This window comes from Suncus etruscus, chromosome 14 (genome assembly GCF_024139225.1).
Source record: "Suncus etruscus isolate mSunEtr1 chromosome 14, mSunEtr1.pri.cur, whole genome shotgun sequence".
Taxonomy (NCBI): Eukaryota; Metazoa; Chordata; class Mammalia; order Eulipotyphla; family Soricidae; genus Suncus; species Suncus etruscus.
In genome coordinates, this window is record NC_064861.1 from 95,377,541 (window position 1) to 95,401,317 (window position 23,777).

General features: G+C 54.0%; 1 protein-coding gene across 1 annotated transcript; it reads left to right on the forward strand.

Moving 5' to 3' along the window:
• The first annotated feature begins 423 nt into the window (after nucleotides 1-423).
• CACNG8 (calcium voltage-gated channel auxiliary subunit gamma 8) lies at nucleotides 424-23,498 on the forward strand. The gene is made up of 4 exons (XM_049787078.1): nucleotides 424-798; nucleotides 18,268-18,351; nucleotides 19,883-20,023; nucleotides 22,810-23,498. The coding sequence occupies exons 1-4, from the start codon at nucleotides 633-635 to the stop codon at nucleotides 23,496-23,498; spliced, it is 1,080 nt and encodes a 359-aa protein (XP_049643035.1). The 5' UTR covers nucleotides 424-632.
• The last annotated feature ends 279 nt before the right edge of the window (nucleotides 23,499-23,777 follow it).

Consider the following 23,777-nt stretch of genomic DNA (forward strand, 5'->3'; position numbering starts at 1 on the left):
AGAGCCATCGGGTGTGGCCCAAAAACCAAAATAAAAAAAGAAGAATGAGGAGTTGATGGGTGCAGGGGTGAGAGGGTGAGAGGTGCAGGGGTGAGGGCGCACTGGTAGGGTATAAAGGGTGTGGGACCAAACATTCAGGCCTTGGGTACTATTGGGTCCTGGGGAGCAGGATCAGAGTCCAGAGTTCCTAAACCGGAGCCAAGGAAGAAAAAGCCTTGGAGGGTGTTGCTTGGGAAGCAGAGCGGTCAGTGTGGGTCTTTTGGGGGGAGGGTTTCCTCTCCCTGTGCCCTGTCCCCTAATCCGTGTCCTGCTGCCCCCCCACTTTTTTTCTCGCAGCCTGCAACCATGGCCCTGCTCTGACCCTCTGCGGCCCCTCGCTGCCGCCACCACCATCACCCGCCTCCCCTCGCCCCTGCCCACCCGGGCCCCCCAGTTCTTCCTGCGCTGTGTGTCCCCCAGCCGCCGGCACGGCCCCGCCGCCGCTCCCCCGGTGGTGGCCCACGGCCCCCCGGCTGCCGGACTTCAAGCTGGAGTCGCTGAAGCGCTGGAACGAGGAACAGCGTGGTGTGTGGTGTGAAAAGGGGGTGCAGGGGCTGCTGACCACGGTGGGCGCCTTCGCCGCCTTCGGCCTCATGACCATTGCCATCAGCACCGACTACTGGCTCTACACGCGGGCCTTCATCTGCAACACCACCAACCTCACAGCCGATGAGCCCTCGAGGGGACCTGGGGCCAGCGACAAGAAGGACCCCGGCGGCCTCACGCACTCGGGCCTCTGGAGAATCTGCTGCCTGGAAGGTGGGTGCCCCTACAGAATCCCCTTTGGACACGCATGCCCATCCCACCCTGCGTCCTGCCCTGAGGGCGCTCACCCCTTCCCTGCATACCCACTGAGGCCACCTTGTCTTTCTTCTCATGGTTCTTTGGTTGGGTTTGGGGGTCACCGCTTGGGGTGCTCAGAGGTGCCTCCTGGCTCTGCGCTCAGGTTCAGAAGATCCTATGGGATGCGGGGGGTCGAACCGTGGTTGGTTGCGTGCAAGGCAAATGACCTTCCTGTTATGCCATTGCTCAGGCCCTTGGTTTTTTTAGGGTGACACCTGGCTGTTGCTCCGGGGCTGACTGTGGGATCGGTGCTCAGGGATAACTCTTAGTGGGGCTTCTGGACCTTATGGGGTGCCAGGGATCGAACCTGAGTTGGCTGTGTGCAAGGCAACTGCACTCCCCACTGTCCTATCGCTCCAGCCCTTGCCTCCTCACTTTATCTTTCATCTTTTCTGAGTTCCAGTTTTGCTATTGGGGTCCCTGTGAAGGTTTTCTCCATCCATAACCTCTCAGAACCTACCCCTGCATCTCCCCCACACCCCCAAAGAACTGGAGAGCTCCCTTTTGGTCTGTCCCTTCACCCCGTGCCCGCTCCCTGCCCCCCGGCTTTTTTTCCGCCCACCCTTCTCTGCTCAAACCTGGCCCTGCTGTGTTCCTGGTTCCTGGGGTTTGCTGCTTCCTCCGCGCCTTCTGGATCCCCGTCCCTCCGCCGCCCTCTGTCCCTCTGGCAACCCGGCCATGACTGTCCCTGCACTCAGCATTCAACCTGCCCGTGGGTCCCTGTCTGTCCCTCCCTGAGCCCAGTTCAAAAAAACAGCAAAACACCAAACCCTCTGCTTCCCCTGGCTTCTCTCTCCTTTCTCCCGGTCACCCTAGAAGACTAAGGACACTTGTCACATGCTCATTCCTAGACGGTGTGTGTGTGTGCTCCTGTCAGAGAGGGGGAAATAGGGGTGCAGAGAGGCAGGACACCTACCCAAAGAGGCCCAGCGGTGACACTGGCTGAATCCTGAGAACTCAAGGTCATTGCTCAGGGCTCAAATCACTCTCGGTTTGGGGTTACTGTGCCTGGGGAGAGTTGGAACCAGGCTGACGAATGGGGGTGCATTCAGTCTCCTCAGTGCTCCAGTGTCTGCTTCTTTGAAATGACCTCTTCTGGCCAAGACAGTCTGATGTCATGGGCTCTTGCTCTGCTCCTGGTCGCCTTACACCCCACTGCCTGGTCCCTGACTGAGCCAGCTCCTGCCCAGGACAGCCAGTTGGTTTGGCTCTCAGCCCTGGAGCCCTGAGTGACACGGACACTCTTGAGAGAAGCCTCAGTGTGAGGGTGCGGCTCAGTGCTAGAGAGTGGCATTCTCTGACACCGTGAGTCTAGGTGGTTGGGCCGCCCATAGCCTCAGCGGCGCATGGTATCATACATGCATTGAAATCGTCAGATGTCCATTGAAATGGTACTGACACATGGTCAGAATGCCATCTGATCATCATCTCTGCCTCCAACTATCCACTCATCCATTCATCCATCTGCCCACCCATTCATCCACTCATCCATCCACCCATCTACCCATTCACCCACCACCCATCCACTGATCCATCTATCCACCCATCAGTCCATTATCTATATACCCAACCATGTATTTATCCATTCACCCATTCATTCATCTGTCCACCACCCATCCCTACCAACTTCCATCCATTCATACATCCATCTATCCTTGCACCCATCACCCATTCATCCATTCATCTACCCATCTACCAACCCATCTATCCATCCATTCCCACCATCCTCCATTTATCCATCCATTCGTTCATCCATCCACCCATCCATCCCTCAACCCATTCATCTATTCATTTGTCCATCCATTCACACATCCATCCATCTCCCAATCCATCCATTCACCCGTCCACCCATACATCCATCCCTATCACCTTCCATCCATCTTTTTTTGGGGGGTGAGGGAGGGTCACACCTGGCTGTGCTCAGAGGTTACTCATGGCTATGCACTCAGAAGTCACTTATGACAGGCTTGGGGGACCATATGGAATACTGTAAATCGAACCAGAGTCTTTCTGGGATTAGCCGCATGCAAGATAAATGCCCTACCGCTGTGCTATCCTCTGGCCCACCACCCATCCTTTTATTCAACATCCAATATTAATTGAGTTTATTCTATGTTCCAGACACTGTTCTTGACTTTGGGGCTAAAGTAATGTTCAAGGTAGAGGTTGGGGTGGGAACCAAAAGATCCCATTGTGTTTTGTTTTGGGGGAGGAGTCCCCCAGCACTGTTTGAAGTTTTTTGTGATTTTGCTTCTGGTGATCTGGGAACAAGCTTGGGCTTGGCGTATGCAACATGTTTGCTTCATGTGCAGAACCATCTGTAGCCTCGAGGTCTGATTATCTGCTCTTCATCCCAGAGGGAAAGACAATGGCCAGATATTTCTTAACCAAAGCCTTCCAGGTCTCAGTTGGGCTCAGTGCTAAGGGGCAACCAAGTGCCAGAAGTGGCATGTGAGTGGGTTTGAGGGGATGAAAGGGAACCCTAACCGGGTGAGCTTATAGCCGAGGAAGAACGTCAACCCTTGGATTTGAGATTGAAGTTTCTTTTTTTTTTTTTTTTTTGGTTTTTGGGCCACACCCTGTGACGCTCAGGGGTTACTCCTGGCTATGTGCTCAGAAGTTGCTCCTGGCTTCTTGGGGGACCATATGGGACGCCGGGGGATCGAACCGCGGTCCGTCCTAGGCTAGCGCAGGCAAGGCAGGCACCTTACCTCCAGCGCCACCGCCCGGCCCAAGATTGAAGTTTCTAAGCTCAAGCGGGGCATGTGCTGACTCACTTCTCAACCATGCCCCATGCTGCAGGGGGATAAACTGAGGTACCAAAGAGGGAAGAGGGGGCCTTTATAAGGGGGTGGGGAGTGGTTTGAATTCAGAGCCAATTATTTTGTTTAGTCTGAACTCTGAAATTTTACGTCCTAGCTGGTGATGGCCAGGAGGTTACTCCTGGATCTGTGCTCAGGGATCACTCCTGGAGATGGTCGTGGGAACCACACAGGATGATGGGGATCAAACTGGTGGTCATGGGAACCATATAGGGTTCCAGGGATTGAACTCGGGTCGGCTGCGTGAAAGGCCAAGTGCCTTCACCCAGGTCCCATCTGCAGCCCCAGAATGGGGTCTTTGGACACAGCAGGCAAGAATAGCTAGTGTTGTGGGGGAAAGAGAGGAGTGAGAGTTTGGGGTGACTCCACGTTGCTTTTGTGTTCAAGTCTGACATTCTGGGAGGTTTGGTTCTGCATGAGGTGGAGGGGCTGCACACTTGGCAGCATCCTTCTCCCCCTCACTGCTTCCAAATGGCACCCAGTCCCTGCCCACCTGTGACCATCCGAGTGTGTTTGTCTCCCTCGACTCGGGATAAAATGATTGTATTTGAATGATACAGCTGGTCTCCGGCTATGGCCCAAGTGCTGGAGGAAATAGATGGGAGGTGGGTGACAATAGATGGAACTGCAAGGATTTGGGAAATGGGGGGTCCTTTCTGCTCATGGCCCTGCTCTGGAAACCCTGCAGTGCAGGGATCAAACCCCCACTTCAAATCCTCTGGCCTCTCCCTGAGCCAGTGCTTTCATTTTCTTGATTCTCTTTCTCATCTGTTTTGTTTGGGGGCCTGCAGTGGGCAATGCTCAGGGCTTTCTCCTAGCTCTGCGCTCAGGAATCATTCCTGATGGGCCTCAGAGAACCCAACGGGGTGCTGAGGATCGAACCTGGGCTGGCCACTTGCAAGCAGTGCCTGTCCCTGCTGTCTTATTTCTGCAACCTTGATTCCCTCTTTAATTTATTTCATGGATGACTCCCAAGAGCTCAGCTGGGGACATGCTGTGTATGTAGGCCCTGTTCTCTCTCTCTCTCTCTCTCTCTCTCTCTCTCTCTCTCTCTCTCTCTCTCTCTCTCTCTCTCTCCTTCCTTCCTTCCTTCCTTCCTTCCTTCCTTCCTTCCTTCCTTCCTTCCTTCCTTCCTTGTTTTTGTGTTTTGGGTCACATCTGGCAACACTAGGGGTTACTCATGGCTCTGCACTCAGAAGTTGCTCCTGGCAGGCTCGGGGGACCATACAAGATGCCAGGAATTGGATTGGGGTCTGTCCTGAGTTGGCTGTGTGCCAGGCAAAAGCCCTACCACAGTGCTATCATTCCAACCCCCTTCCTTCCTTTCTTCCTTTTTCTTCCTTCCTTCTTCCTTCTTTCCTTCCTTGCTATGTTTCTCTCTTCCTTGTTTCCTTCCTTTCTCTCTTTCTCATTCCTTCTCTCATTTCTTTCTCTCTGTCATTCTATCATTCCTGATTGTTCTTGGGGGGACCACATGTAGTGCTGGGGATCAGTCCAGGTCAGCCACATGCAGGGCAAGCATCATTCCCACTGAACTGTCCCTCTAGCCCCTGTGGTTCACTTCCCCTTTCTTAGGGCAATGGGGACAGTAAATGCCTCTCAGAATGAGCTAAAGACCAGCAGACACAAGAGAAGGCATCTATGTAGCTAGTGTTTGATTGCTATTTATTTATTTGGTCTTTGGGTCATACCCGGCAGCGCTCAGGAGCTACTTCTGGCTCTCAGAAATCGCCCCTGGCATGCTTGGGGACCATATGGAATGCCGGAATTCGAACCACCATCCTTCTGCATGAAAGGCAAATGCTCTACCTCCATGCTATCTCTCCGGTCCCTATTTTTTTTAATTTGTTTTGTTTTTGGGTCACACCCACTGGCATTCAGGGGTTCCTCCTGGCTTTGCGCTCAGAAATTGTCCCTGGCAAGGTCAGGAGAGTATACAGAATGCTGGGAATTAAACCACCTTCTGTCCTGGGTTGGCTGCATGCAAGGCAAATGCCCTACCACTGTGCTATCACACTCTGGCCCTGCTATTCTTCTTATTATGAACATTTCAGGGATTTTCTTTTTCTTTTTTGTTTTGTTTATTTTTGGGGGGGGGGCATACCTGGTGATGCTCAGGGGTAAGTCCTGGCCACATGCTCAGAAATCGCTGCTGGCTTGGGAGATCACATGGGACACTGGGGGATCGAACCATGGTCCGTCCTAGGCTAGTACCCATAAGGCAGACAGATGCCTTACTGCTCCACGCCACCACTCCGGCCCCTCAGGGTTTTTTTTATCATGAGAATTTGTTAGAGTGGGCCAGGGAATCAGTCCCTCTACCCCACCTGAGAAGGGACTGGAGCCATACCACAGCAGGGACGGTGCTTGCTTGCACGCGGCTAACCTGGGTTCAATCCCCGGTATTCCATAGGGTCCCCTGAGCACCACCAAGAGGGATTCCTGAGTGTAGAATTCGAGTAAGCCCCAACCATTGCCAGGGGTGTTCCCAAAACAAATTTTAAAAAAGCAAACCTGAGGGGCTGGAGAGATAGCATGGAGGTAAGGCATTTGCCTTTCATGCAGGAGGTCATCGGTTCGAATCCTGGCGCCCCATATGGTCCCTCGTGCCTGCCAGGAGCAATTTCTGAGCCTGGAGCCAGGAATAACCCCTGAGCACTGCCGGGTGTGATCCAAAAAACCACAAAAAAAAAAAAAAGCAAACCTGTAAAGAATTTTAGGTGGCCAGACCTGGGACCCCAACTTCCCTCCCTCCCACCCTGTTTCCTTGAAAAGATGAGAAACTCCCAGATCAGTGCCACCTTCCAGTAGAAGCAGCAGGTACCTGACTTGGGCTTCATCAATCAGGAACCGTTAAAATGGGAACCATGGCAACCAGCCAAAGAATAGCAACGTGGTCCTATGTGATTCATGCAGTATAATCAATATAAAGGTTAAGGACCAATTTTGTTTGGCCAGGCAGAGCCAAAGTCCTCTTATTTGCAGATGTCGGCCTTCTAGAAGGTGTTAGGGGAACCTCAGGTTTCTCTTCAGCCTGCCAGAATCCCACTTCTCCTTCCCACCCCACTTATCTGAGCCAATCAAGTCCACTCAAGGACTCAGGAGCCCAAAGAGACACAAAAACTGTGACATGCTTTTTTGGGGGGGACCGGCCTCTGCAGGAGATGCAGTTACAGGCTTTGGGAACTCGTGGATCCAGCCCCCCTCAACCCCAACCCAGCCCTCCCAGGAGTGCCTGGGGAAAGTATCATTATCAGGGAGTTTGTCAGAGCAGGGGGCTGATGGGGTGTGAGTCAGTCCCTCTACCCTGCCTGGAAAGGCAGAAACCTTTTTGCTCTCAGCTCTGTGCGCAGCAGCCAGTTCTGCGGGACACTCGGGAACATGCCCCCCCTTCCATCACCTCCTTGTGTGAAGGCTCTTACTCCAACTGGGTAATTCAGAGGCACTCCCTGTTTCCCCATCCGTGCTGCATTTGACTTTTTTTTTTATCCAGATTCACTGAAAAGAAAACCCCATAGGGCCAGAGCGAGAGCACAGTGGGGAAGGCAGGGCGCTTGCTTTGCATGAGGCCCCCGGGTTTTGATCTCTGGCATCCCAGAGGGTCCCCGAGCTTGCCAGGAGTGAATTCTGAGTGCATCACCAAGTGTAAGCCTTCCCCCCCCCAAAAAAAAGAGAACTTGACCCCATAATCTCACCCACCTCTCTGCTCTAGGGTGTGCATGAGTTTGCTCTAAGAGACCTCTATTCACTCGCTTTCTCTCTTGCTCTCACTTGTTCACTTATTCATCTATTCATTGGATTTCTCAGCTAGCAGCAAAATGTACCTACTCTACAAATTTTACTCTTTTTATCCCTTTTTTTTTTTTTTTTTTGGTTTTTGGGCCACACCCGGTGACGCTCAGGGGTTACTCCTGGCTATGCGCTCAGAAGTCGCTCCTGGCTTGGGGGACCATATGGGACGCCGGGGGATCGAACCGGGGTCCGTCCGAGGCTAGCGCAGTCAAGGCAGGCACCTTACCTTTAGCGCCACCGCCCGGCCCCCTCTTTTTATCCCTTTTAAGCACACAGTTCAATGGTATTAAGAACCTTTTAGCTGGGCTGGAGAGATAGCACAGCGGTTAGGCATTTGCCTTGCACACAGCTGGTTCAGGATGGATGGTGGTTAGAATCCTGGCATCCCATATGGTCCCCTGTGCCTGCCAGGAGTAATTTCTTTTTTTGTTTGTTTGTTTTTTGGGTCACACCTGGTGGCCCTCAGGCATTACTCTTGGCTCTATGTTCAGAAATCGCTTCTGGCAGGCACGGGGGATCATATGTGATGCTGGGATTCGAACCACCCTCCACAGGAGTGATTCCTGAGCACAGAGCCAGGAGTAACACCAGAGGGTCGACAAGTGTGAACCCCCCAAAAAAAACAAAACAACAAAAAACACCCTTTCATCTAGTCCTGGAGCTAGAGTGAAAGCACAGTGGGGAGGGTGTTTCCTTTGCACGTGGCCTGGGTTCAATCCCTGACATCCCACAGGGTCCCCCGAGCACTGCCAGGAGGGATTCCTGAGTGCAGAGCCAGAAGTAACCCCTGAGTACCACTGGGTATGCCTCTGCCCCCCAAAAAACAAAAGAACTTTCACCTAGCCCTAGTCAGCTTCCAGAACTCATCAACTTTTTACCTCTCCTTGGTTTGGGGCCATATTGGATGGTCATCAGGGCTTTGCTCTTTCTGGCTCTGTGCTCAGGGTCCTGGTGGTGCTCGGGGAACCATATGCCAATGCCGGGAACAGATTGTGTGCATGCAAAGTGATAGACACCCCCATCCTACTTCTCTGGCCCCCAGAACTCTTCATCCTGTGAGTGGAGGAAAATTCTCCATCACACACACAAGTCCCGTGTATTCCTAAGAGCATCTACTGTTTTACTCCTTCCTGTCTCAGGAAATTCGCCCTCTGCGGGGCCTCATTGAAGGACACATGGCTGTTCCGGACCTCTGTGGAGTCATGGTACACTTTCTTGGGTCTGTCTCTCTCCTGACTATTTGTGGGGTGTCCCAGGAGTGAAAGCAGCCTTGGGGTGAGGAATCTACATGCCCCAGGGTTCCAGCTTTGCACGTTGGGTTCTTAGAGTTCTCTGGGTGTGTTCTCTGGCTTTCAAGGCAACCACCTCTACAGGGGTGCAGAGAGCTGTAACCCCTTCCTCGCCCTCTAGGCTTGTCTGTATGGTCAGGGGCAGTGGCCGCAGAGCTGCGCCCCTTCTAACTGCACCCTGCCTCTTTTACACTCCTCCCTTCTGTTCTCATCTCCCACAACCATACAAAAGTGGAGAGAAGGACCTGAGCTATAGTACAGTGGCAGAGTGTTTGCCTTGCAAGTGGCCAACCTGGGATGGACCTGAGTCCATCCCAAATGGTCCCTAAGCCTGCCAGGAGCGATTTCTGAGTGCAGAGCCAGGAGTAACCCCTAAACGCCACTATTGTGGTGCAAAATCCAAAAACAAACAACAGTGGAGGGAAAGACCAGCATCATGCCAAGGACATTTTACTGCAGGCGCTCAACCATATATTTAAGTGATCAAGGGTTGGTTTTGCCCCAAGTTCAACTCCCAGGGACCCTGTCTTCAAAGTCCTGCTGACTTGCTCAAAAGAAGGACCCGTTCCCATCTCAGGGCCCCCAAATGTGCCACCAAGCATGTAGCCTGTTCAGGGTAGAGGTCTGACTGCTTTAGTGTGGAAGAAACCTAACCTTGGTCTACCAAACGCCCCACATGTGGATAGACAAGAGATAGACAGTTCGTATCTGTGACTGGTTTCTTCACTCCTATATGTTGGTCTTGATGGGAAGGTGCTGGAATGACCCCCCCCTTTTTTTTTGTTTGTTTGTTTTTTGGGGGGCCACACCCGGCGGTGCTCAGGGGTTACTCCTGGCTATCTGCTCAGAAATAGTTCCTGGCAGGCACTGGGGACCATATGGGATGCCGGGATTCCAACCAATCACCTTAGGTCCTGCATCAGCTTCTTGTAAGGCAAGCGCCGCTGTGCTATCTCTCCGGCCCCTGGAATAACCCTCTTTAAGGTATTCACCACCTAGTGCTGACCGGATCCTCCACTGATGGATGTTTCCTCCCTTTGGGTCTTTCTGACTCATCTTGTAATGAACAGGGATAAATTAATTCTTTATGGCACCAAACAATAGCACAGCAGGGAGGTCATTTGTCTTGCAAGAGGCTGACCGCTGTTTGATCCCCTGGCATTCCATATGGTCTCCCCACACCAGCCTTCCAGGCGTGATTTCTGAGCACAGAGCTGGGGTGACCTCTGAGAATCACCAAGTGTGGTCCAAAAACCAAACCAACAAAAAAAATCCTTTATTTTATTTTATTTTTTTGTTTTTTGTTTAGGGGTCACATCTGGCAGTGCTCAGGACTTACTCCTGGCTTTGTGCTCAGGGATCACTCCTGACAGGTCAGAGGACCATATGAGGTACCAGGAGTGGAACCCAGGCCCTCTGCATGCCAGGCAAGCACACTCCCTGCTGTGTTGCTGTTCCAGTCCTCCAGCAAATACTTTTTGGAGATCCTGCTTTCACTTATTTTTGGGGTATGGATGATGCTCCTATGGAGCACTCGGGGGACCAAGTGGTGCCTAGAACCAAGCCTACAGGGGCCTCTGAATGTCAGGCATGTGTTTCAGTTCCTGAGCCAAGTACTAAGCCCAATCCTTCTATGTGAAGACCCAGCAGTGGGCTTGCTAGAATGTAAAGATTCTCTCTCTCTCTCTTTTTTTTTTTTTTTTTTGGTTTTTGTTTTTTGGGTCACACCCAGCAGCGCTCAGGGGTTACTCCTGACTCTGTGGTCAGAAATCTAGAAATCGCTCCTGGCAGGCACAGGGGACCCTATGGGATGACACGATTCAAACCACTGTCCGTCCTGGATTGGCTATGTGCAAGGCAAATGCCCTATCGTTGTGTTATGTCTCCGGTCCCTCGTTATCTTTTTTATTTATTTATTTTTTTGTTTGCTTTTGGGTCTACAATCTGCAGTCCTCAAGGCTTCTAGCTCTATGCTCAGGGATCACTCCTGGCAGTGCTTGGGATACCACCTGGGTTTCCAGGTAAATATGCTTCCTGCTGTATGATCACTTTGGCCCCTCTGTTATTAATTTTTTATTTTGTTTTGGGGTCACATCTGCCAGTGTTCAGGGGTTCCACCTGGATCTGAGCTCAGAAGTCACTCCTGGTGAGCTCAAGAGACCCTGTGGGATGCTGGGGATAGAACCCCAGTCTGCCAAATGTATGAAGGCAAACACCCTCCCCACTGTGCTATCACTCCGGCTCGTTTTTAATTTTTTGACAAATTGTCTTACTGTTTTGCAAAGCTCTCACACCCTTCTACTTTCCCACCAAATTTTCACACCCTTGATAGCTTGTTACCTATTTTTATTTTAATAGTAGCTGACCTGGGCTGGAGAGATCTTGTGGGGATTGAGGCACTTGTCTTGTGTGTGACCGACTCTCGTTGATCCCCAAAGTCCCATGCCCAAATAGCATTGGACTGAACACACAGGAGGTGAGATCTCACAGTAGCTTTATTTATTTTATATAATTGCCTTATTATTTGAATTGTTGTTACAGAATTGTGCATAGTTGGGTTTCAGTTATAGAATGTACACTCCTTTAAAAAAAAATTAAAAAAAAAAAAAAAAAAGAATGTACACTCCTTTCACAACTAAACCTTTCTCACCACCAGTGCCCCCCCCCCATTTCCCTCCCACCCCTCACTGTAGCTTTAAGTTTTTTTGTTGGAAAGGGTGTGAGGGAAGTTGGGCCACACCGACTGTGTCCAGAGCTCACTTTAGGCTCTGTTCTCAGCGGCCTCTTCTGGTGGTGTTCTGGGGACTATATGCAGTTGCAGAAGACTAAACTTGGGTCAGCGGAGTGCAAGGCAAGTGCCTTGACTCCTGTACTATCTCTCAGGCCTGTTTTGTTGTTGTTGTTGTTGGGTTTTGTTTTTGAGAGTTTTTGTGCCATATCCAGAGATGCTCAAGGGTTACTCCTGGCTCTGCGCTCAGAAATCACTCCTTGCAGGCTCTGGGAACTCTATGGGATGCCGGGGATCGAACCGAGGTCAGCTGCATGCAAGGCAAATGCCATCCCTGCTGTGCTATCGCTCTGACCCTGCTACCATTTTCTGGACGAGCCTTCATGGTTACTACATGAACACCTTTGCTCTGCTGTTGCTGGATGAAATGGTTCTTAGCTGATGGCATTTCTGGTGCTCTGTGCTGGGAGTGCCCGGGTGCTGGGAACTCAGCACGGTCCCTAGGTGGCCTCTGTGGGATGTTTGAATTCTCTTTCCACCTTCAACCCACCCTGAACACTTTGAGCCTCTATCTCATATGGACAATACGTTTGTGGACTGGCATCAAACGAGTACCGACTTGTGCTCCAGGCCAAGTGCTAAATCTCCTAGGTTTGGTGCTCAGAGAAATCTGGCCAGGTAGGTTTTCTCCTGTTTGTTTATTTATTGTTTGTTTGTTTTTTTAGGTCACACCCGGAGGCACTCAGGGGTTATTCCTGGCTCTGTGCTCAGCAGTCGCTTCTGGCTGGCATGGGGGACCATATGGGATGCCAGGATTTGAACTGCCATCCGTCCTGAATCAGCTGCAAGCAAGGCAAACATCCTACCGCTGTGCTGTCTCTCCTTCCCCTTCTCCTTTTTATTTTGCTTCTTTAAAAATGTTTCAGCCCAGGAGCTGAAGTGGCAGCACAGCAGGGGAGGGCAGTTGCCTTCCTTGCCGCCGACCTGAATAACCCCAGAGCCAGGAGTAATCCCTGAGTGCCACCAGGTATAGCTCCCCCCCCCCCCAAAAAAAAAAAACCCAGGGCCAGAGAGATAGCATGGAGGTAAGGCATTTGCCTTTCATGCAGAAGGTCATTGGTTCGAATCCTGGCATCCCATATGGTCCCCTGTGCCTGCCAGGGGCAATTTCTGAGCATAGAGCCAGGAGTAACCCGTGAGCACTGCTGGGTGTGACCCAAAAGCTGGAAAAAAAAAATTTGGCCCACAGTAGGCAGGGCTCAGGGCTTGTCCCTGGCTCTGTGCTCAGGGGTCACTCCAGGCAGTGCTCAGGAACCATGTGGGATCCCCGGGATCGAACCTAGGTTGGCCAGATGCAAGACAAACAGCCTCCCCAATGTGCTATCGTTGCTCCGGCCCCTATTATTTCCTCTTTTCATAGGAAAGGAGCTGAGCACAGTGGCTCAAGTATTGTCAATGGGGTCATGGAAACAGGACATGCTGGGTCCCGCTTCATTATCAAGGGTCATGACTCCCCATGTCCCCACCAATAATGTCACCTACGTAGTGAGAAGCTCTGAGAAGAACTCAGAGAAGCTCTGATGAGCTCAAGTACCTAAGAATCTTTAACCCTGAAAATCCCAGATTGGGTGTTATTTGTTTTCCCCCCAAGGGGGGGTTGAAATAATACACAGGGGTTGACTTCAGTGCGGTTGTCATAGGAAAGTTTTCTTTAAAAAAGATTTATTTTGGGGCCCGGAGAGATAGCACAGCGGTGTTTGCCTTGCAAGCAGCCGATCCAGGACCAAAGGTCCCATATGGTCCCCCATGCCTGCCAGGAGCTATTTCTGAGCAGAAAGCCAGGAGTAACCCCTGAGCACCGCCGGGTTTGGCCCAAAAACAAACAAACAAAAAAAAACAAAAAAAAAACACAAACAAACAAAAAGATTTATTTTGGGGACTGGAATGATAGCACACCAGGGAGGGTGTTTTCCTTGCATGTGGCCTCCTGGTTCAATCCTCTGGCACCCCATATGATCACTCTGGACCCACCAAGTGATTCCTGAGTGCTGCCAGGAGTGGCCTTAAAACCAAAGAGAGAGAGAGAGAGAGAGAGAGAGAGAGAGAGAGAGAGAGAGACCCAAGAGATAGCACAGCAATAGGGCATTTGCCTTGCATGCAGATGACCCAGGACGGACCCGGCTTCAGTCCTTGGAATTCTATATGGCCCCCAGCCTGCCAGGAGTGATTTCTGAGAACAGAGCCAGGAGTAATCCCTGAGCACCACCTGATGTGGCACGGAAGGAAGGAAGGAAGGAAGGAAGGAAGGAAGGAAGGAAGGAAGGAAGGAAGGAAGGAAGGAAGGAAGGAAGGAAGGAAGGAAGGAAGGAAGGAAGGAAGGGAGGAAGGGAGGAAGGGAGGAAGGGAGGAAGGGAGGAAGGGAGGAAGGGAGGAAGGGAGGAAGGGAGGGAGGGAGGGAGGGAGGGAGGGAGAAAAGACAGAGGAAGGAAGAAAGAAGGAATGAAGGAAGGTTTTTTTTTCAGAAAGAAAGGAAAGGAGGGGGCCGGGCGGTGGTGCTGGAGGTAAGGTGCCTGCCTTGCCTGCGCTAGCCTAGGACGGACCGAGGTTCGATTCCCCGGCATCCCATATGGTCCCCCAAGAAGCCAGGAGCAACTTCTGAGCGCATAGTCAGGAGTAACCCCTGAGCGTCACAGGGTGTGGCCCAATTAAAAAAAAAAAAAGAAAGGAAAGGAAAGGAAGGAAGGTAGGTAGGTTTTTGCCAGAAATAAAGGAAAGGAAAGAGGGAGGAAAGAAGGAAGGAAGAAGGAAGGAAGGAAGGTTTTTTTCAGAAAGAAAGGAAAAGAAAGGAAAGGAAGGAAGGTAGGTAGGTTTTTGCCAGAAATAAAGGAAAGGAAAGAGGGAGGAAAGAAGGAAGGAAGAAAGGAAGGAAGGAGAGGTGAGGGAGGGAAAGAGGAAGGAAGGAAGGAAGGAAGGAAGGAAGGAAGGAAGGAAGGAAGGAAGGAAGGAAGGAAGGAAGGAAGGAAGGAAGGAAGGAAAGAAGGTTGGTTGGTCTTGCCAGAGCAATAGAATAGCACGGAAGGCATTTGTCTTGTATGTGGTTGACTCGGGTTTGATTCCCAGCATCCCATATGGTGCCTTTAACCCACCAGGAGTGATTTCTGAGTGCAGAGCCAGGAGTAAGCCTGGAGCACCACTGGGTGTGTCCACAAAACAGTACAAATACAAAGAAACCCAAGATAGTTTTAGTGAAACTTATTTAGGAAGATGTGAGGAGAAGGGAAGAGGGAAGAATATTTTCCAGAGAGAGCATGTGTTTCTCCAGAGTGGAACTAAGAAGCAGGTGAGAGGTGCTCAAGGGACAACCCAGCTCAAAAGAAGAAAAAAAAAAGTTGATTCCTTGAAGTGGGGTGGGAGTAGAGCTGAGCAATTTTTTTCTTTTTCTGAAAAGAGTGGAAGGACTGGGGCCGGAGAGATAGCATGGAGGTAAGGCGTTTGCCTTTCATGCAGAAGGTCCGTGGTTCAAATCCCGGCGTCCCATATGGTCCCCCGTACCTGCCAGGAGCGATTTTTGAGCATAGAGCCAGGAGTAGCCCCTGAGCACTGCTGGGTGTTACCCAAAAATCAAAAAAAAAAAAAAAGAGTGGAAGGACACATAAGTTTGGGGACCTCTGGATGCACATTAGTTAAGCTGATTTTTCCCTGTGATACTTTATGTCCCAATCCTTGCTCCCTGTTCCTTTCCCTGACACTCAAGCTCAGCCATCTGCAATGCTCATTTCATTCATAATTTCATTCATCCATTCCACTCACTCATCTTTGGAGGTTGCCCTTGATCCATGCAATGCATAGAACACAGGAATCAGAACCCCACATCTGTCCCCATGCAGCCTGGCTTCTGCATCTTCCAGTAGGAAGATCATAAATTAAGCCAAAGACAGCGGGAGATCAGACCCATTGTATGAGGGGGAGAGAGAGAGAGAGAGAGAGAGAGAGAGAGAGAGAGAGAGAGAGAGAGAGAGAGAGAGAGAGAGAGAGAGAGAAAATGTGTGTGTGTGTGTGTGTGTGTGTGTGTGTGTGTGTGTGTGTGTGTGTTATCCACAACCTGGAAGATCCTGTGAGTTGTCTAGATCCAGGAATGTTTTTCCCTCACGACGAACAGGAGCAGATCGATGCACAGCATGACCAAGGAAAGACTTGGAGGTTGAAAGGAGCTTGGAGAATTCGAGATACAAAATGTACTACTCCAGCAGGAGTCATAGCACAGCAGGGAGGGCATTTGCCTTGCTGGATGCTGACCTGGGTTTAATCTCCAGCATCCCATAGGGTCTCTTGAGCCTGCCAAGAGTTATTTCTGAGAGGACTGCTGGATGTGCCTCAAAAACTAAAACACAGGGGCCGGAAAGACAGCATGGAGGTAGGGCATTTACTTTGCATGCAGAAGGATGGTGGTTTGAATACCGGCATCCCATATGGTACCCCAAGCCTATCAAGTGTGATTTCTGAGCATAGAGCTAAAAGGAACCCCTGAGCGCCACCGGGTGTGACCCAAAAACCATAAATAAAAACACCAAAACTAAACTAGAAAACAAGCAAACAAAAGGAACAAACTACCCATAGATATACTAAGATATACGTCTCCAACCATTCACAAAGATGTGAACTGGGGTTTATAGAAGGTATGAGATTCCGAGGACAGGATATGGGGCTGGTAAATTCCGTAGAGACAGACGAAACAATGCTTCCTTCCAGGCCTTTCCTGGTGGCTCCATCCCTTTCCCAGAGGTTCCAAAGGCCAGTCCGCTCAGCATCCCTTTTCCTAGAAGCAGGGCGGGAGAAACTACAACTCCCATGATCCCCCGGGGCCGCCCACTCCCAAGGCCTTGTGGGAAACTCCCTGGCTTTTGTTTTCCCATGCATCTTCCCCAGACCCGGCCCGGCCGCCAGTCTGCAGCGGGGAGGGCGCCGTGACATTGTCGCGCTAGTCGCCTCCTTTCTGGGGGAGGTCGAGAGTGCTCCACCCCCCAAAGAGAGCCAAGAGGTCCTGGTGACCTTTTTATTGCATTTTATTTCATTTCTTTCATTTTATATTACATTTTATTTTTGCTCTTCGTGGTTTAATCTTTGTTTCATGGTTTCTTCCAGTAAGTCACAATTCACCCTGGTGGCCTTCTTAGGGGGCGCTGGGTGCGACTTTCTCCACCCTCAGACCCCCATGTCACTGGATCTGGTGAGAAACTGAGGCCAGAGAGTTGGCAAGTTGGCCAGACCAGGACCTCCGGTCTGAAAGAGAAATAATCAATTAGGGCCAGGGTGGGATTTCTGTCCCCCCAAGCCAAGGGTGCCCCCAAGTCCTCTATCCGTATTCCCTTCTAGGGTGGGGGGGAGAGAGGGACTCAGGGGGAAGCTGGGATTTCAATCCCGGGGTCCCCACTCTTATTTTTGTTGGTTTTGGGGTTAGGGGCCAGGGTGGGATTTCTGTGCCCCCAAGCCAAGAGTGCCCCCAAGTCCTCTATCCTATTCCCTTCCAGGGTTGGGGGGGGGAGAGGGACTCAGGAGGAGGCTGGGATTTCAATCCCGGGGTCCCCACTCTTATTTTTGTTGGTTTTGGGGTTAGGGGCCAGAGTGAGATTTCTGTGCCCCCAAGCACAAGGTTGCCCCCAAGTCCTCTATCCGTATTCCCTTCTAGGGTGGGGGGGAGAGAGGGACTCAGGGGGAAGCTGGGATTTCAATCCCGGGGTCCCCACTCTTATTTTTGTTGGTTTTGGGGTTAGGGGCCAGGGTGGGATTTCTGTCCCCCCAAGCCAAGGGTGCCCCCAAGTCCTCTATCCGTATTCCCTTCTAGGGTGGGGGGGAGAGAGGGACTCAGGGGGAAGCTGGGATTTCAATCCCGGGGTCCCCACTCTTATTTTTGTTGGTTTTGGGGTTAGGGGCCAGGGTGGGATTTCTGTGCCCCCAAGCCAAGAGTGCCCCCAAGTCCTCTATCCTATTCCCTTCCAGGGTTGGGGGGGGGAGAGGGACTCAGGAGGAGGCTGGGATTTCAATCCCGGGGTCCCCACTCTTATTTTTGTTGGTTTTGGGGTTAGGGGCCAGGGTGGGATTTCTGTCCCCCCAAGCCAAGGGTGCCCCCAAGTCCTCTATCCGTATTCCCTTCTAGGGTGGGGGGGAGAGAGGGACTCAGGGGGAAGCTGGGATTTCAATCCCGGGGTCCCCACTCTTATTTTTGTTGGTTTTGGGGTTAGGGGCCAGGGTGGGATTTCTGTGCCCCCAAGCCAAGAGTGCCCCCAAGTCCTCTATCCTATTCCCTTCCAGGGTTGGGGGGGGGGGGGAGAGGGACTCAGGAGGAGGCTGGGATTTCAATCCCGGGGTCCCCACTCTTATTTTTGTTGGTTTTGGGGTTAGGGGCCAGAGTGAGATTTCTGTGCCCCCAAGCACAAGGTTGCCCCCAAGCCCTCTATCCCTATTTCCTTCCAGGGTTGGGGGGAGAAAGGGACTCAGGGGGAGGTTGGGACTTTTCTCAAGGGGTCCCCACTCTTTTTTGTATGTGTTTTTGTTTTGGGGTCACACCCGGCAGCGCTCAGGGGTTACTCCTGGCTCTGTGCTCCTAGCAGGCTCAATGGGGGGACCCTATGGGATGCCCTATGGGATTCGAACCCCCGTCCTTCTGCATGCAAGGCAATCGCCCCACCTCCATGCTATCTCTCCGGCCCCCTGGGGGTCCCCACTCTTAAGTGTCCCCCCTGCTCCGAACCCCCAGGGCTGAAACGAGGCGTCTGCGTGAAGATCAACCACTTCCCGGAGGACACCGACTACGACCACGACAGCGCCGAGTACCTGCTCCGTACGTGGCGCCCGGGATCCACTAGGGGGCACTTCCGGGGCGGGGCGGGGCGAGGGCGGAACGAAGGAGAAGTTCTAGCTTATCAGAGTGCAGACCTGAGAGGCCCCTGAGGTATGATTGGCTGAGCGCCCTTTACTCTCCTCCCACCTTGGGGGCGGGCTTTAGGGGCGATCCCAGCGTTGATTGGTCGATTGGCGCTCTCTCCGCGCCACGATTGGTTGTCGAGTTCGGGGCCCTGATTGGCTCTGGTGCTCCGGCGCTGCCAGGCGATTGGCCAGTCTTGGGAGAAGACTGCCGGCGTTGTGATTGGCTGCTCGGCTCAAGCCGGGGATCAGAAATCACAAAGTCTGGGTTGCCTGGGTTAGGATAAGGATAGGAGAGTGGCTGGGAAGGGTTGCAGAGAGGGGAGACCTGGGAGAGGGATGGGGCCAGAGACTAGGATTAGACAGACAGACAGACAGACAGACAGACAGACAGACAGACAGGCAGGCAGGCAGGCAGGCAGGCAGGCAGGCAGGCAGGCAGGCAGGCAGGCAGACAAGAGAAGTGAGAGTGGCAAAGGAGAGAGGGGGAAAGAAGATTTTCAGAGCCAAATATGAAACCAAGCAGCAAAGGGGGTTGGAGGAGAGGGCAGGGGAATGGGGGGGGGTAGACAGACAGACAGACAGACACAGACAGACAGACAAGAGAAGTGAGAGTGGCAAAGGAGAGAAGGGGGAAAGATTTCCAAAGCCAAAGATGAAACCAGGCAGTAAAGGGGGTTGGAGGAGAGGGCAGGGGAATGGGGGGACAGACAGACAGACAAGAAAAGTGAGCGTGGCAAAGGAGAGAGGGGGAAAGAAGATTTTCAGAGCCAAAGATGAAACCAGGCAGCAAAGGGGATTGGAATAGAGGCCAGGAGAATGGGGGGACAGACAGACGACAGACAGACAGACAGACAGACAGAGACAAGAGAAGTGAGAGTGGCAAAGGAGAGAGGGGGAAAGATTTTCAGAGCCAAAGATGAAACCAGGCAGCAAAGGGGGTTGGAGGAGAGGGCTAGGGGAATAAAGAGAGAAAAACAGATAGACAGACAGAAGAAACCCAGAGAGCCATGGAAACAGGCAGAAAGTGGGGCTGGAGGCTTAGATATTGTGGGAACAAGGGATCTGGAGAAAGATAAGAACCTGGGGAAAAGATGGGGAGGGATGGTAAAGAAATAGAGAAGTTCAGAGGGAAAAAGGGAAAAAGAGGGGTCTGACCGTTGCAACGGGGAAATACTTATGACAGGAAAGAGACAAAAATCACAAAATAGAAATAGAAAAAGGCCCGGGCAGGCAAGAGAGGGACAAAGAAAAGGAGGATGAGCAATTCGGGGTGAGAAAATGAGAAATTTTAGAGAGAATGGAGGCGATAAATGGGCCGGAATCAGGCAGGTAGGCAGGCCGGGGTGGCTGAGGCCTTGGGGTGGCGGGAGGCCCCTGGGGCCTGAGCACCCCGGCAGCCACCCCTCGCTCGCCCCTGCTCCCAAGCCCCTTCCTCGGTCCCGCAGGCGTCGTCCGGGCCTCCAGCATCTTCCCCATCCTCAGCGCCATCCTGCTGCTGCTGGGCGGGGTGTGCGTGGCCGCCTCGCGGGTCTACAAGGCCAAGAGGAACATCATCCTGGGCGCCGGGATCCTGTTCGTGGCGGCAGGTGAGAGGCAGGGCAGGGGCAGGCAGCCACTGGTGCGTGTGTGTGCCCGTGTGTCTGTGTGTGTGTGTGTGTGTCTGTGTGTGTGTGTCTGTGTGTGTGTGTCTGTGTGTGTGTCTGTGTGTGTGTGTGTGTCTGTGTGTGTGTCTGTGTGTGTGTGTGTCTGTGTGTGTGTGTCTGTGTGTGTGTGTCTGTGTGTGTGTGTGTGTGTCTGTGTGTGTGTCTGTGTGTGTGTGTCTGTGTGTGTGTCTGTGTGTGTGTGTGTGTGTGTGTGTGTGTGCGCGCACGCCTGTCTGCAGCGCCCCTTGCCCTGGACCCCCTACCCCATCCCCAGAGCCATCCCTGGCTCTCCCCAAGCTGCACCGCCACCCGGCGGGCGATGCGGGTGTAGCCGCGGCGCGGAGGGAGGAAGGAGGCCGGGCTCTCCCACGCAGGCCCGGGAGCCCCGCGAGGCGGCCCGAGATTCCGGAGGCGGTTGCGGAGGAGCCCCCCAAGAGGGCCGGGACTGGTCCAGGGAGGGGCGTGTCCTAGACCAGAGGGGCGGGCCTATCAAGACTTGGTCCGGGGGTGGAGCCATCTAGGTCTGAACCAAGATCAGTGGGCGGAGCTATCAAGACTTGGTCCAGGGAAGGGGCGTGTCCTAGACCAGAGGGGCGGGGCTATCAAGACTTGGTCCAGGGGTGGAGCCATCTAGGTCTGGGCCAGGGGGCGTGTCCAAGATCAGTGGGCGGAGCCATCTAGACCTGGGCCCAAGGAAGGGCGTGTCCTAGAACCATGGGCGGAGCTATCAAGACTTGATCCAGGGGTGGGCGTGTCCTAGACTTAAGGGGCGAGGCTATGTAGACCAGGGCCCAGGGAGGGGCGTGTTCTAGATAAAGGGGCGGAGCCATCTCGGCCTGGCCCAGGGGTGGGCGTGTTCTATACCTGAGGGACATGGCCATCAAGGCTTGGTCCAGCAGGTGGGCGTGACCTAGGCCCGTGGATGGAGCCATCTAGACCTGGGCCCAAGGAGGGGCGTGTCCTAGATCCATGGGCGGAGCTATCTATACCTGGCTCAGGGGAGGGGCGTGCCTTAGACCAGAGGAGCGGAGCTTGGAGGACCTGGCTTAGATTAAAAAGGGGACAGGCTCAAGGGATGACTTTCAGACCAAGCACTCAGAAGGCCAACAACAGGCTTAGTGATACCAAAAAGCCCAAGGGATGAAGCACGAGATGGCCCAGATTTGATCCCCAGCACCCCACATCGTTTCCCAGAGCCTGCCAGAAATGTCCCCTGAGCTCAGAGTCTGAGCATAGCCAGGTGTGGCCCCCACACGAACACAAAAAGAAGTCTGGGGTCCAGAGCAGAGGCAGGGCCGAGGGAAAAGCAGGTTTGCAATATTAAGGTAGGACCCGGAAACCCAGGGTCCATTCATTGGGACGAAGTTTAGGTCAGCGAGGACAAGACCCACCATGCACCGAGGTGGGGTATAGACAAGACTGGTACTGTTGAGGCCAGGACTACTTAGCGTGAGGTATAGGTATCATACCTCTACAGGAGTTAGTGTAAGGGGCGTGTGCCCATCTGGGTGATGGGTTTGGACTAGCTGGGGCCTGGGGCAAGGCTTAGACCAACAGTGAGCAGAGCCGGGGTGACCTGGAGGAGTTTAGGCCTTCTGGGACACTCTTGGGTCAGCCAGTGCCTAATCAGCCAGGAGAGACCATCCGATTCTTTGCGGGCTGGGATGCTGAGACCTGGGATAGAACTTGAATCATGCAGGACAGGATCTGTAGGGGTGGGGGGTGAGCCCTAGACCAGCTCTAGGGTGGGGTGGGGCCTAGATGGAACCAGCTGGGAGCTGGGACCACCATGGCCCTGGTGGTCAGTACTAACCAGGAGGCAGAGCCAGGAAATGCTGAGGAGTGTTTGTTCACCTGATATGATCGCAGGTTTAGAGTGATCTGGGAGTCTGGGCTGCTGTTAGGGTGGGTCTTAGACGGGGCGGGATCTGAGATCTAGACACACACCCCTAGTGATGTGGGGCTTTGCGGGGAGAAGGGTTTGGAGGCCTGAACCCACCCTAGAGTGAGGGTGTGGCTTAAGGATGGGCGGTGCCTAATGACTTAAGTCCACCCCTAGGGTGGTGTTTGTGGTTTTGGATGGAGTCTGGAGAGCTGGTTTGGGGGAGGGGGGTTGTCTAGGGCCTAGGACGGGGTCTGGAAAGCTGGACCTGCACTGTCTGGAGACAGAGTCTGGAGACCTGGACCCATCTCTGGATAGGGTTTAGCGGGGTTTGAAGACCCGGTGCCTCCCCAGGACGGGCTTTAGGGTGGGCTTAGGCTAGAGTCTGGAGAGGTGGTCCCACCCAGGGGGTGAGGCTTCGGATTCGAGGTGGGGTCTGGAGGCCTGGACCCATCGCTGGATAGGGCTTAGCAGGGTTTGGAGACCTGGTCCCCCCCCCCCAGGGCGGGCTTAAGGGTGGTCTTAGGCCAGGGTCTGGAGAGGTGGTCCTGCCCTGGGGGACGAGGTTTAGGGTCTGGAGCGGGGTCTAGAGACCTTGTCCAGACCCAGAGTAGGGTTTAACGGGGCGAGCCTTAGGGTCCAGACCCCGCCCCATCATCCCTGGATGGAGCTTAGCGGGGTCTGGAGAGGTGGTCCCCCGCTGGGGATGCGGCTCAGGGTCCAGAGGTGGGTTGGTGCGCTGATAGTGCTAGTTCCTGGCCCCCTCATCTGCATCCTGGGCCGCCCCATCCCCCTAGCCCCCCATCATCCCGGCTCCCCCTCGCTCCGTCCCTTGTGCGCCCTGCAGGTCTGAGCAACATCATCGGGGTGATCGTGTACATCTCGGCCAACGCGGGCGAGCCGGGCCCGAAGCGCGACGACGAGAAGAAGGGCCACTACTCCTACGGCTGGTCCTTCTACTTCGGGGGGCTGTCCTTCATCCTGGCCGAGGTCATCGGCGTGCTGGCCGTCAACATCTATATCGAGCGGAGCCGCGAGGCGCACGGCGGGGCTTCGCGCGGGGACCCCCTCAAGGCCGGCGGCGGGGGCGCGGGGGGCAGCGGCCCCTCGGCCATCCTCCGGCTGCCCAGCTACCGTCTCCGCTACCGCCGTCGCTCCCGGTCCAGCTCCCGCTCCAGCGAGCCCCCGGCCTCCCGGGACGCGTCCCCGCCGGGCACGGGGGGCGCGGGGGGCTTCGCGTCCACGGACATCTCCATGTACACGCTGAGCCGCGACGCGTCCAAGGGCAGCGTGGCGGCGGTGGCCGGCACCCCGGGGGGCTCGGGGGGCTTCCTCACGCTGCACAACGCCTTCCCCAAGGAGGCCACCCCGGGGGGTGTCACGGTGACCGTCACGGGGCCCCCCTCGGCGCCCCCTGCCGCGCCCCCGGCCGTGGCACCCGCGCCCCCCGTGGCACCCGCGCCCGGGACCCTCTCCAAGGACGCGGCCGCCGCATCCAACACCAACACGCTCAACAGGAAGACCACGCCGGTGTAGACGGGCCTGGCCGGGTCGGGTCGGGTGGGGTCGGGTCGGGTCGGGTGGGGTCCGGGTGGGTGTCGGGGACACGGGTGGAGAGGGTGGCGGGTGGGTGGGGAAGCGGGGTGGGGATGGGAATTTGGGGGACCAGCGCGTGCGCGGGCGCGCGTGCAAGGAGGCTGCTTGGGGGGGACCCTGGGACAGGGGGACAGGGAAGGGCTGGAGGGTTTGGGGGGGCAAGGAGGATGACCCTCTTTTTGTCCCCCCATGGCCAAGCAGGGACCTCTTTTTTTCCCC